The sequence below is a fragment of the Mandrillus leucophaeus genome, unplaced genomic scaffold, assembly GCF_000951045.1.
Source record: "Mandrillus leucophaeus isolate KB7577 unplaced genomic scaffold, Mleu.le_1.0 Scaffold3, whole genome shotgun sequence".
Classification (NCBI taxonomy): Eukaryota; Metazoa; Chordata; class Mammalia; order Primates; family Cercopithecidae; genus Mandrillus; species Mandrillus leucophaeus.
The window spans coordinates 2,666,270-2,679,513 of record NW_012103142.1 but is presented as its reverse complement, the minus strand read 5'-3'; the positions used below and the strand labels follow the sequence as shown (position 1 = coordinate 2,679,513).

Sequence of the window (13,244 nt, the reverse complement as noted above, 5' to 3'; positions counted from 1 at the left end):
TTTTCCTTTTTGTGGAGAACGGGGTCTCGCTATATTACCCAGGCAGGTCTCAAACTCCTGGGCTCAAGCTATCCTCCCGCCTCTGCCTCCCTGAGAGCTGGGATTACAGGCATGAGCCACCCACGCCCGGCCGACCCTATCTCTTAAGAGACAGTAAGAAATAAAAATTCCATCAAATATTTTCTCTTAGGGTATAAAACCAGAGACAAAGATGAAAAACGGGAGAAATGTCCAATGGTTCTCAACCATATCTGGCTGCACATTAGGATCATCTAACATGCTTTTTGAAAACACCATTACCCTGGCCCCACCACAGACAAATTAAATCCAGACTCTCTGGGCTGGAGTCCAGGCATCAGTAGCTTTTTTAAGTTCCTCAGGTGATTCTATTGTTTAGCCCAGGTTTAGAAAAATACTTAAGAAACCTGAAGGATAAAACCAAAATGTCCGAAGTCTATCTAACAATACTTCTAGAAGTAGAGGACAGAGACATCAAAGGAAAAGAAATAATGCTAGAAAATTTTTCTGGAGATTCCGCAAAGACTTGTCTTCAGCAGTTAAAGGCCAGAATATCAAGGCCCCTGCAGGAATTAAGGAAAGAAGACAAGTACCTTGACATATCCTTGCAATGGGTCTGAACTCCAAAAATAAGGATTATATGTCTTCCAGAGAAGAAAAGATGGGAGCCGCAGTGTACACTCTGGAGGGAAAGAAACCTACCTGGCCTAACTGATCCAAACACAGGTTCTGCTTTTTCCCCCAGATGCCGCTCTCCAGTGCGTTCCCCTAGCTCACTCCTGCTTTCTGGGGCTGACCCCAGACCTAGAGCTTCTCCAGCCTCCCCTGGGAAGAGCTGCTCTTAACAGTTGGTGTTTGGGAGGCAACTTTCTCTTCTTTGCTCTCTCCTTCGGTCTGACCTCATCTGCTGTGTAGTGTTCAGAAATTCCCCCAAAGTTCTGGTTCGGTTAGGAACACTTGTTTTCCACTTCAGAGTTTTGCAAATTTTAAAAACTTTCTTGTCATCCCAAGAAGTTGGGATGAAGTTGATGGGGAGAGGAAGTTGATGACTTAATCCTGTCGTTCAACTTTTTTGAGGCCAAATAGGGTAAAATCATATTAAGGGGAATAATATTGTATTCAGGTTCATCCTTTAGTATGTAATAGTAACATTTGGATAGTCTAATATTTTCTGGCTTTTTTGTTTGTTTGTTTTAATATAATCCTTTGCTTTCTGCTTACTTAAAAACAGTAATTTATCCAACTCAGCACTCAGAGTCAGGGAAAGTGTGGTCTGTTAGCTTTGTTTTCTTCAGTAATTACTTGTACTGAGAAGAAAAATAAGTTTACCAAAGAAATATCTTTCTGAAAACTCCCCTGTTAGTAGCATAATCTGAGGCAAGACACTGATATTTTAACAAAGAGAACAATACAGTAATTTACGTAATACACATAGGGAATTGGTGGATATGGCTTTAAAATGACTTCTCATTTGGGGGACCTGATAGTTTAGTTATGTTAACTGAAGTTTTCAGTACACTATTGATAAAATATTAAGTGTATTCTCATTTTTCTGTTATGTCTCAGGTGTTTGCTGACTAGCACTTTGGAGAGTATATGCTTATCTGCCATGTCCATAACAGAACGAACTGTGTATTCCCTTTCTGATGTACTGGATAGCAATTTTTCGCCTTTGGACAGTTCAGCACAATAAGCTTTATCATAGATTAATATCCATAGCTACATAGTAATATTAAATCCAGAATAAACCTAGGGTGAGGGAAAGAAGAAAAGTCTCTCTTATAAAAACGGTGAAACTGTCTCAGTGTGTCATTACAGTTTTTAGGAATTGTCGGTCCTTACTGTCTTTTTTATATAACATTCAATCAAGGAAAAAGTTTCATTTGTTTTGTTAGCTTACAAAAACCTATACTCCTAATGGCTTAGTTGGAATTAAGGGGAAATACTTGGAAAATTCAGTTTATTTCTTTATTCTTCCAGCTTTATCTGCTTTTGAAAGTTCAAAAGTTTGTTTTCTTGTTGTTTTTATCTTTGTGTTTTAATTATTCATAGTACTTCTCTTCTTATGGACTCAGTACCGCTGACAAGAGCCATCCTCTGAGATTACTAAGATGACTTGCATCCCTTGAAGTGTTGGAGCCAAAAAATGAAGAGCTAATTCCTTTATCAAATGGGATTTAGAAAGCTAGTAAATCAGCTTATATAGGTTGCCTATTTACTTGGATTTAAACAAGCCATTGTTTTCAAAATAGCAAGGTGTGAGAACCAAAAGAACATGTTTCTTTTTTTTCTCTCTCTTTTTTTTGAGACAGAGTCTTGCTCTGTTGTCCAGGCTAGAGTGCAGTGGCATGACCTCGGCTCACTGCAACTTCTGCCTCCCAGGTTCAAGCGATTCTTGTGCCTCAGCCACCCGAGTAGCTGGGATTACAGGCATGTGCCACCACGCCTGGCTAATTTTTGTATTTTTAGTAGAAACGGGGTTTCATCATGTTGGCCAGGCTGGTCTCAAACTCCTGGCCTCAAGTGATCCCACCCGCCTCAGCTTCCCAAAGTGTTGAGATTACAGGCATAAGCCACTGTGCCCAGCCTGAAAACATTTCTTCATTGACAGTATTTTCATTTAAAAATTTAGCTGAACTCCAAATGATGAACATTCAAAAGAAAGCATTGTCTTTGGATGTGTTGTAGTTATGTTTGCTCAGTGCTTTGTTTTGATTTTTTTTGTGACATTTGTGCATGTGCGATCTCTCTAGCACTCTGAATGATTTGAAAGCAAGTTGCAGATATCATGACACCTCACCCCTAAATACTACAGCATGTGTCTCCTATGAACAAGGATATTACTCCACATAAAACCATAATATTATACCACACTCCAGAAGGCTAACATATAGTAATAATAAGCTAATACACAGTCTCCTTTTGCAAGTTCTTATCATATTTTGTCCCTTAATGCAGGATCCAGCCAAGGATCACTGATTACACTTTGTTGTCATATCTCTATAGTCTCCTTCAATCCCGTCTCTCTCTCTCTCTCTCTCTCTCTCTCTTTCTTTCTGTCTCTTTTTTTATCTTTTAAGAGATGGGGTCTCACCCTTCGGCCCAGGCTGGAGTACAGTGACATGATCACAGTTCACTGCAGCCTCAAACTCCTGAGCTCAATCAATATCCTTCCACCTCAGCCACCTGAGTAGTTGGGACTACAGGTGCACACCACCTTGTTGGTTCTTTATGTCATTAACATCTTTCAAGAGTCTAGGCCAATGGTCTTGTAGAATGCTCCACAATCTGTTTTTGTCTTTTCTTCTTGTTTAGTTTCCGGTTAAACATTTTTGATAGGGATACCACATAGATGATAGCACATCTGTATCACATCACTACATCCTATTAGGAGACAGAGTAATAGCAGTTTTTTTCATTATTGGTGATGCAGAGTTTGGTTATGATGCAGATCACTTGTTAAAGTGGTATCAGTCAGATCATTTTATTTGAAAGGCCCTTTTTCTTTTTTAATAATTAGTTATCTGTGGGGTACTTTGCCAACAACCTCTCACCCGGTGGTTTTAATTTGTTCAATGCTTTACACCCAGGTTTACCCAGAGATCTATTGATGGATGTCAGCATCTCTGTGAATCCCCAGGAAATTTTTTTGTGTGCCTATATTTTCCCAGGCATACAGTCCAGGACCCTCCAAATATTTAAGAGATCTTTTCCCTCTGTTATCGAGGTGCCTTTTACAAGTTTCTGTGCATCACAGAAGCATGTTATAAGCAGTGGGTTTCTGGAAGCTGGGAACCAATGCCGTTCTTCTGATTTTCCTGATTATCTAGCCAGCCTCATGTAGAGCTAGGTACATAATTTTTGTTTGTTTGAGAACGATTTGTTCTGGCCTTTCCCTTATCCTGAGCCAAACATTTGGATCTTTTATGTTTGGTATAAACTGTACTAGAAACCAAAGCAGAGGGACTTAGCCCCTGGTTTTTGGTGTTCTCTTTGAAGATTTTGGGCACAACAATTGGATTTGTGTCTTTGTTGAACTGAAATCAGTAGTGGTCATTTGGAAATGAGTTAAAACACTACAATGTATGTTTTCGTTGTCTAGTTACAATTGTATCAATAGGACATTTTCCACAAGTGCAGAAAGACTGTTTGACTCTAGACAAGAAGGCTCAGGAGATGACTTTAGGGTGCCTTAAGTTTGTTATTAGCCTAATGTGTAATAGCTGTAGGAGTGAGTCCTTCTTGATTTTCCCTGCCCAAGCAGGGAGCAGTTGGAATTCATCATGGCAGTGGCTAGATGTGTTTTGTTTAGCCTGTGATTAGCCTGTTGGTTACATTGGCTTGCCTTACATGAAAAAAATGTCTGTCAGGTGACCAACAATAACAATAAGAACTAACATTTGAATAGTATACCTTAAAAATACACATTATACCACTTCATCCAGAAGATTATCTGTGAAAACAGGTATTTTTATTCTAATCACATAGGTAAGGAAAAAAGGCTTAGAGAAGTTAAGGTAGCCAACATCAAACAGCTTGTAAGGATCAGAGGAAGAACCCCCCAAATTCCATTACAAATTCCTTGCACTTTTTGTCTTACCATTCTTAAAGGTAGAGGCATTCTAGGGAATCTAAATAGGAACAAAGCATGGACCTTGCTCTGAAAGATCTTTTAAACCTAACAGGCACGTAGACTTATAAATCTCTTACAGACAACAAATGGATAGAAGAGCTAAGGAAGTACATAAAAGGGCAAAATGGCCTACAAATAGAGGGTCAAGGTTGGTATGATAGAAGTAGCATTTGAGGGAGGTGGATGTTTTGGAAACGAAAGGGAGTGACCAGAAGAATGACTATGGGAAAGCCCCGGGCTTGTAGAAGTGGAATTGGCCTAGTTTGGCTAGAGCATGAGCCGCATGAAAGAAAGTAAAAGAAAATAGTGGCAGCTAGAACTGAAAGGTAGATTAGGGCCAGATTGTGAAGGGCCTTGAATGCCACATGGAAGAACATTCTGTAGGTATTTTGGGCAGGAGATGAAAAATGACCCTACAGAAGGCCCAGTCATGATGATAAATGGTTAAACATGTTTAAGTTACCAATCTGTGCTAATCTTTAAACAAATGTTATCTCACTGCTGCCTCACTGTAACTCCATGAATAGTGTACTGTGTCCATTTTGCAGATGAGAAAGGAAGGCTCAGCAAGATTAAGGAAATTGGAAATGTCAAGAGCTGGAGCTAGGACCCAGACTTGGGTCTGTCAGATACTAAGCCTGCTCTGTGTCTCACTGTGATTGATAAAGCTAGGACCCAGACTTGGGTCTGTCAGATACTAAGCCTGCTCTGTGTCTCACTGTGATTGATATATTGTCACTTCTTTTATTAAGAACCGATAAGGTCTTAACCCTCTGTCAAGAATATGGCTATAGAAAAAGGATGTTTTCAAAGTTGTGAAGGAACTGCTTCTCACCATGTTATGTTAAGGAATGTAATCACTACCCAACCTGACTTGTCCTGTTCTCTGTTTTGAGACCAGAGCTAGGTGGGAAATTAAAGAATTGGATGATGTTTTATTTATATGCCCGATGACATCAATACACGCTCATAGCAAATGCCTTTGTTTTCGTTTTCAGTATCTAAGCTTATTGGCCTTAAGTAAATCTTAGGTTAGGTAGAGCTCAGTTCCCAGGGACATTGAAGATTCATAAAGAAGTGATATTTTTCCTAGCTAAAATATTTTTCTTCTTACCAGGTTCTCTACTTAAAAGACAATGACTACTGATGAAGGTGCCAAGAACAGTGGAGAAAGCCCCACAGCCACTGTTGCTGAGCAGGGAGAGGATATTACCTCCAAAAAAGACAGGGGAGTATTAAAGGTGAGGCCACAAAGCTGAATGACATACAAGGAAATCTGCTGTCTGGAAAGATTGTTTATACTCTTTCTGAGGGGGACTGGGGTGGAAAATGTTTATTGAGGGTTACTAAGTGCTAAACAGTAGAGCTAGATTCTCATTTTGTCTTCATAACTTCAAGGTTTTTTTTAAGAGTTGAGTCTCGTTACGTTGCCTAGGCTGGTCTTGAACTCCTGGGTTCAAGTGATCTTCCCATCTCAGCTTCCTGAGTAGCTGGGATTTTCTTTTTAAATTAATTAATTAAATTTTTGAGAGAGGGTATCTCATTATGTTGCTCAGGCAAGTCTTGAAATCCTGGCCTCAAGCGATCCTCCCACCTCAGCCTTCTGAGTAGCTGAGATTATAGGCACGAGCCACTGCGCCCAGCTAGATATTTTAATTTCTAATCCCAGATTATAGATGTTGAAATTGAGACTGGGCTAGGTAAATTAACTTACCCAACATCATATATCTTAGTAATGCAGATTTACCTGGGGTTCAGGTCCAAGTTATATCTCACTCTAAAGGGCTATGTTTCCCTATTCTCAGAGCATACAAATAGGTTACTATTCTAATGTATCCTTTTAGTACACTAAAGCTAGCTAATGACAATTTTAAGACTTTTTAAGGAAAGAAAAGCTAACATGAAAAATTCAAAGGAGTTTATTTTATTTTATTTTATTTTATTTTATTTTGAGACAAGAGTCTCCCTCTGTTGCCCAGGCTGGAGTGCAATGTTGCGATCTCAGCTCACTGCAATCTTCGCCTCCTGAGTTCAAGCAATTCTCCTGCCTCAGCCTCCCGAGTAGCTGGGATTACAGGCACCTGCCACCATGCCTGGCTAATTTTTGTATTTTTGTAGAGACAGGGTTTCACCATGTTGGCCAGGCTGGTCTTGAACTCCTGACCTCAGGTGATCCACCTGCCTTGGCCTCCCAAAGTGTTGGGATTATAGGCGTGAGCCACCGTGCCCAGCCCAAAGGGGTTTATTTTTATATGTAAATATTGTTCCTGTGTACAGTGAAGAAATCTTTTGAGATTTCCTCAGAGTAATATATCTTACTTTTGAATTAGCTTTCCTACTTATTAAAGCACTATACAGTCATTCACCATATAATGACATTTCCGTCAGTGACAGACTACACCTTCAGCGGTGGTCCCATAAAATTATAATGGGGCTGAAAAGTTCCCATGGCCTAGTGGTGTCATAGCTGTTGTAACATGGTAATATAGTATATTACGTGTTTGTGGTGATGTGGGTGTAAACAAACCTACTGCGCTGCAGTCACATGCAGTTATGTATAGTACATAATACTTGATAATAAATGTTTATATTACTAGTTTATGTGTTTACTATACTTTCTATCATTATTTTAGAGTGTGCTTCTACTTATTTTTTAAAAAGTTAACTGTAAAACACCCTTGACTGAGTGTGGTGGCTCATGCCTGTAATCCCAGCACCCTGAGAAGCCAAGGCAAGAGGATCACTTGAGGCCAGGAGTTCAAGACCAGCCTGGGCAACATAGTAAGATCCCTATCTGTAGAAAAAAAATTTAAAAAATTAGCCAGGCCTAGTGGCATGTACCTGTACTCTCTTCTACTCAGGAGACTGAGGCAGGAGGATCATGTAAGCCTGGGATTTCCAAGCTGCAGTGAACTATGATCATACCACTGCATTCTAGCCTAGGTGAGAGAGGGAGATCCTGTCTCAAACACAAATGAACAAACAAAAAACAGCCTTGGGCAGGTCCTTCAGGAGGTATTCAAGAAGAAGGCATTGTTGTTATAGGAGACAGCAGCTCCGTGCATGTTATTCTCCTGAAGACCTTCCAGTGGGACAAGATGTAGAGGTGGAAGACAGTGATATTGATGATCCTGACCCTCTGCAGGCCTAGGTTTATGTATGTGTCTGTGTCTTTGTTTTAAACAAAAAAAAATTTTTTAAGTAAAAGAATAAAAAATTTTAAAAATAGAAAAATGCTTATAGAATAAGGATATAAAGAAAGAAAATATTTTTGTACAGCTGTATAGTGTGTTTGTGTTCTAAGTGACATTAGAAGAGTCAAAGCTAAAAAAAGTCATAAAGTTTGCACAGTAAAAATGTTAACGGTAAGCTAAGATTGATTTATTATTAAAGAAAGAAAAAATTTTTAAAATAAATGTAGTCTAGGTGTCCAGTGTTTATAAAGTCTACGGTAGTGTATGGTAAAATCCTAGGCCTTCACGTTCACTCACTACTGACTTGCTGACTCATCCAGAACAACTTCCAGTCCTACAAGTTCCATTCATGGTAAGTGTTCTGTATAGGTGTACACTTTTTTTCTTTTATACCTTTTATTACTGTACCTTTTTCTGTGTTGAGATATGTTTAGATACACAAATACCACTGTTTTACAATTGCCTGCGGTATTCAGTGCAGTAACACAGTGTACAGGTTTGTAGCCTGGGAGCAATAGGCGAAACCAAACTAATGTGGGTGTGTACTAGTAGGCCAGGCCATCGAAGTTTGTGTAAATACACTCTGCGATGTTCACACAAGGATGAGATCACCTAAGGACACATTTCTCAGAACATATCCCTGTCCTTAAGCGATGCATGACTGCGTGTGTTTCTTTACTCTATAGTTAATCATTTTCACATGAATTTTTTTGTTCGTTTGTTTCTTACAACAATGTGGTGAGACAATCAGAGCATCTCTTGATTCTTCCATCTTATAAGTGAATAAACTGAGTCTGAGAAAGCTTAAGTGGCTTTAGTCCCATTAAGTAGTTATTTCTCCTACAACATTGTTAACACATACAGGTTTTGTATAGTTAAGTTTTGTTTTTCCTGAAAAGATTATCTGATGCATTCTAAATATTACCAGGATGCTGAGTTTTAATATCTCTTGTGCCAGCAGTAGCAAATAAGAATTTTTGTTTTGTCTAACCTTGCTTATGTGAAAGCCTTTCTTCTGTGCCTGGCTCTTTTCTGAATATATGTGAATTGCCATTATGTACCAAGTCAAATTTTGGAGACTTGCAGCTATAGAATAAGGGCTTTATGCTATAGATTTACATCCTATTGTCTTCTTTTTGAGGACTTCTCAACCTTGTAGCTATAGTTGCTCATCCTAAATTCCAGGAAGCTTCTAGACACAGTGGAGACTTCGTGGCTGTCCTCAGCATTTCCCTGCCTCTGTTTAAGACTTCCCCTTGCCTCTTTTCAGGGTGCCCACACCCAGAGAACATGATCCCCAACTTGCCTCAGACCCTGTTTTGTTCTAGGGAGTAAATCTAATTGCAAGATTTTTAGGCTTATTAAGAAATGTTGGAGATTTGAAGCCTTTTAAATTATATCATTTATCATTGTCTAGAGCCTCAGATTTCACCATGAGGCTTTTGGTTAAGATTTAAGTAGGTCTAGTAACTGTGCAAGCTAGGGCAATTTAGTTAACCTCTCTGTGATTAAATTCTTGTTTTTAAAATTAGAATAATAATGCCATCAGTTTCATAGAGTTATTAGGATTAAGTAAAGCACTTAGTATAGTGCCTGTCCTATAGTAATCTATCTTATTAACTATTGCGTATTTAAAAAAAAAAAACAGTGCTGGTTTGGAAATTCAGTAACTATCCGAGGAAGATAAAAATTGAATTTATATTTTAAAAATGAATAGAACCTAGATTGTGTCCTTAAGGCAACTCTAGATTTAGGCACAAATTCATCTTGCTAGGGAAGCCTGAAGTGATACCATAGTACCACTTGCTGGTGTGGATGGCTCTCTGACTCTCTGGTAGCCATTCATCCCAAATGCCCAGTGACTGTTTATAGTCGTAGAAATGCAGATTCCTTCCACACGAGGCTGACAGTTGAGCATAGCCTTCCAAATACCACATGCAGTCCATGAACATGAGCACTTGTAGAATATTGTGTAATGTCTTTTGATGTTTTGAAAACTATTTTTTTCTTTTGAAGTCCTGGAAGGTCAGTAATGTTTCTTTGCCTTTAAAGAATGTTTGGGGCTGGGTGTGGTAGCTTATACCTGTAATCCCAGCACTTTAGGATTTTGAGGCAGGAGAATCACTTGAACTCAGGAGTTCCAAACCAGCCTGGGCAACATAGCAAGATTTCATCTCTACTAAAAATAAAAAAATTAGCCAGGTATGGTGGCGTGTGCCTGCAGTCTCTGCTACTCAGGAGGCTGAGGTGGGATGATCACTTGAGCTGGGTGATAGAGGCTGCAGCGAGCTATGATTGTACCACTGTATGCACTCTAGCCTGGGCAAAAGAGCAAGACCCTATCTCAAAAAATAAAATAAAGTTGTTTGGGCTTTTGAGTTAAGAAAGCTGTGGAATTTAGGTTCACAGTGTTTATGTGATATTTATGTTAGGCGGAGGGTATACTTGTCAAAAAAGAATTTAGGAACAAATCATTGAATCATTTAAATAAAACTCAAAGCAAACTCCTTCCCCAAAAAGATGTTCATCAGAGGTTAGCTACCATCCTCTGTTATCTACCAAAAATGATTAATTTGGCATAGATGATTGACAAATTACACCATCACACACCTGGATTTGATTTTCTTTTCCCAGAACTCACCAACTACATTAGCAGCTTGCTCTGCCAAGAACAAAATAAATACACTGGATTTTACAATAGCTAAATACTTTACTAGAAAACAAGTTATTCAGTATCGTATCAAACTGTGCAGTGATACTCATTTTTTTAACAGATAGACTGTGTGTCAAATAATAGGAAATGTAACCTGTTTTACTAGGAAATTGGGCTTTCTGAAAATAAACAAGCAGAATCTATTCAGAAGCTAATGTTTTTAGCAAAGGAGGGAAATAAAATTACACCTTTGAAGTTTTACTTAAGCTTCTTTTTGAATATTTTTAAAAGTCCACCATTCTTTCTGGTCTAAGTCAGTGCGTACATGGACTAGCTCACAAGTCTGTGTTATGAGAGTTTAGTGTCAAAATATAGGGCATTAAACCAATGAACAGGATTTATTGGTTAATTCTTTGAATTAGCCAGGCGTGGTGGCGGGTGCTTGTAGTCGCAGCTACTCGGGAGGCTGAGGCAGGAGAATGGCGTGAACCCAGGAGGCAGAGCTTGCAGTGAGCCAAGATCATGCCATCGCACTCCAGCCTGGGTGATGAGCAAGACTCTGTCTCAAAAAAAAAAAAAAAAAAAATACTTTTTTACTAAATATCTATAGATATGTCATATAAACAAAAGCTCTTTGGAGTCCTCAATTTTTAAGATGTTACGGGGTCCTGAGGAAAAAAGGTTGAGAACTACTTTTTTCAAGTATTAAGTATGATTTTTACTAATTTATTTTCAAATGCCTTTTTTTTTTTGAGGAATAAATAGTGTGATTAGCAATAAAAGCAGCTATAACATAAAAGCAGGTTGGTAAAGGACAGTTTTCTAACAATGAGTTATTGTGAGGAATGAAGGAAGGCATTAGAAAGAATGGATAATAGTATATTTGCATATCTGCCTGGATATCTTGGGATGGACTGTGTGACCTTTTTATTCTCTGATTACAAGTAAAAAATTTCACCTCCTTTTTCTTAATGTTTGTCTTTTCTAGATTGTCAAAAGAGTGGGGAATGGTGAGGAAACGCCGATGATTGGAGACAAAGTTTATGTCCATTACAAAGGAAAATTGTCAAATGGAAAGAAGTTTGATTCCAGTCACGATAGAAATGAACCATTTGTCTTTAGTCTTGGCAAAAGTAAGAGGGTATTTTTTTGAGTTGTGTTTTACTTAGCTTTATTGCTATTTGCAACATATAGGAGCAGAGGATTCTATCCTTTCTAAAAGTAAAGATATTTTAGAATAGTAGTACTCAAAGAATGGTCTGAGAATCCCTAGGGCTCCCTGAGATCCGTTTAGGGGGTCCCAAATGTCGTTTATTTTCATAACAACACTAAGATATTATTTGACTTTTTACTGTATTGACATCTGCACTGATGGTACAAAAGCTGCAGTGGTAAAAAACTGCTGGTTCCTTAACACAAATCAAGGCAGTGGTAACCAGCTCTTCCAGTAGTCATGGTATTTTCCACTGCCACTCCTTCACTATTTACATAAGAGAAAAAGCTAGTTTCACGTAAGAATGTCGTGATAAAGAAGTAAAAGTTATTAGTTTTATTAAAACCCAATCCTTGAGTTTCACATCCCTTTGATATTCTGTGACAGAAAGGGACACACATATAGAGCACTTCTGTACCCCAAAATATGATGGTTGTCTCAAGGAAAAGTACTTGTGCTCTTGTTTTAGTGAGATCTGAACTAACTGCATTTATTTCATGAAATACCATTTTTACTTGAAAGGGCAAATCTGCTTATGCAGACTTGATTCAGTATTTGGCAGGTGTTTTTCTGAGAATGAATGGAGTGAATCTGTCACTTCAAGGAAAAACAACTGACAATGTTTTTTGCCATTAAGTTTTCAAGTAAAAATTATAGTTTAGGAGAACTCGTATTTGCCACTGTGTGCTTGACAGCTTCCGAAGACTTCTGATGAGATCGGTGGGTATTAATGAATGTGGTTTTAAATATACAATGAAATGTGTCCATTTGGAAGATCTGTATAACAAAGAACCAATATTTTCTCAGTGACCAATGCAAGATGTTACAAGATCATGTGTGAATAAACAATTCATTCAAAGTTAGACAACAGATTTTAATTTAACAGTATGAAAAGTTCACTGATACACTTTCAGTTTCCACATTGTAATTGACTTTTATGAAACTTACAACTTGTACAGTTTTGATGTAGTATCAGATAATTATATTCACAATTATCTAAAAGGTTATTAAAGGGCTCCTGTCCTTTTCAACTATCCTTGTGGGTTTGGACTTTTTTTTCATGTACTTCAACCAAAATTGCAGCAGATGAATGCAGAAATAGATATGAGAATCTGGTTGTCTTGTGTTACAAGTCAAACATATTTCTACATGTATAGCATTCTAAAACAATGACACTTGTCTCACTAATTTTTTTTTGTTTTGGAAAATACAAAATATAAAAATACTTTGTACAAAATTAAATTACTTACATTAACATGGGGTTATTCTAAAATTAATTATTAAATAACTACTTTTGTCCGGGTGCGGTGGCTCACGCCTGTAATCCCAGCACTTTGGGAGGCCGAGGTGGGCAAATCATGAGATCAGGAGGTCGAAATCATCCTGGCTAACACGGTGAAACCCCGTCTCTACTAAAAATACAAAAAATTAGCTGGGCATGGTGGCGGTTACCTGTAGTCCCAGCTACTCAGGAGGCTGAGGCAGGAGAATGGTGTGAACCCGGGAGGCGGAGCTTGCAGTGAGCTGAGATCA

General features: G+C 38.4%; 1 protein-coding gene across 2 annotated transcripts in view; it reads left to right on the top strand.

The window, feature by feature from the left end:
* Window positions 1-13,244, top strand: part of FKBP5 (FK506 binding protein 5) — a 201,464-nt gene that overhangs the window by 102,447 nt on the left and 85,773 nt on the right. For both annotated transcript variants that reach the window (XM_011986566.1, XM_011986567.1), the window contains exons 3-4: window positions 5,769-5,892; window positions 11,487-11,631. In XM_011986566.1, coding sequence (XP_011841956.1) covers window positions 5,788-5,892; window positions 11,487-11,631 — 250 coding nt within the window. In that variant the 5' untranslated portion in view covers window positions 5,769-5,787. The remainder of the gene's footprint in view (window positions 1-5,768; window positions 5,893-11,486; window positions 11,632-13,244) is intronic.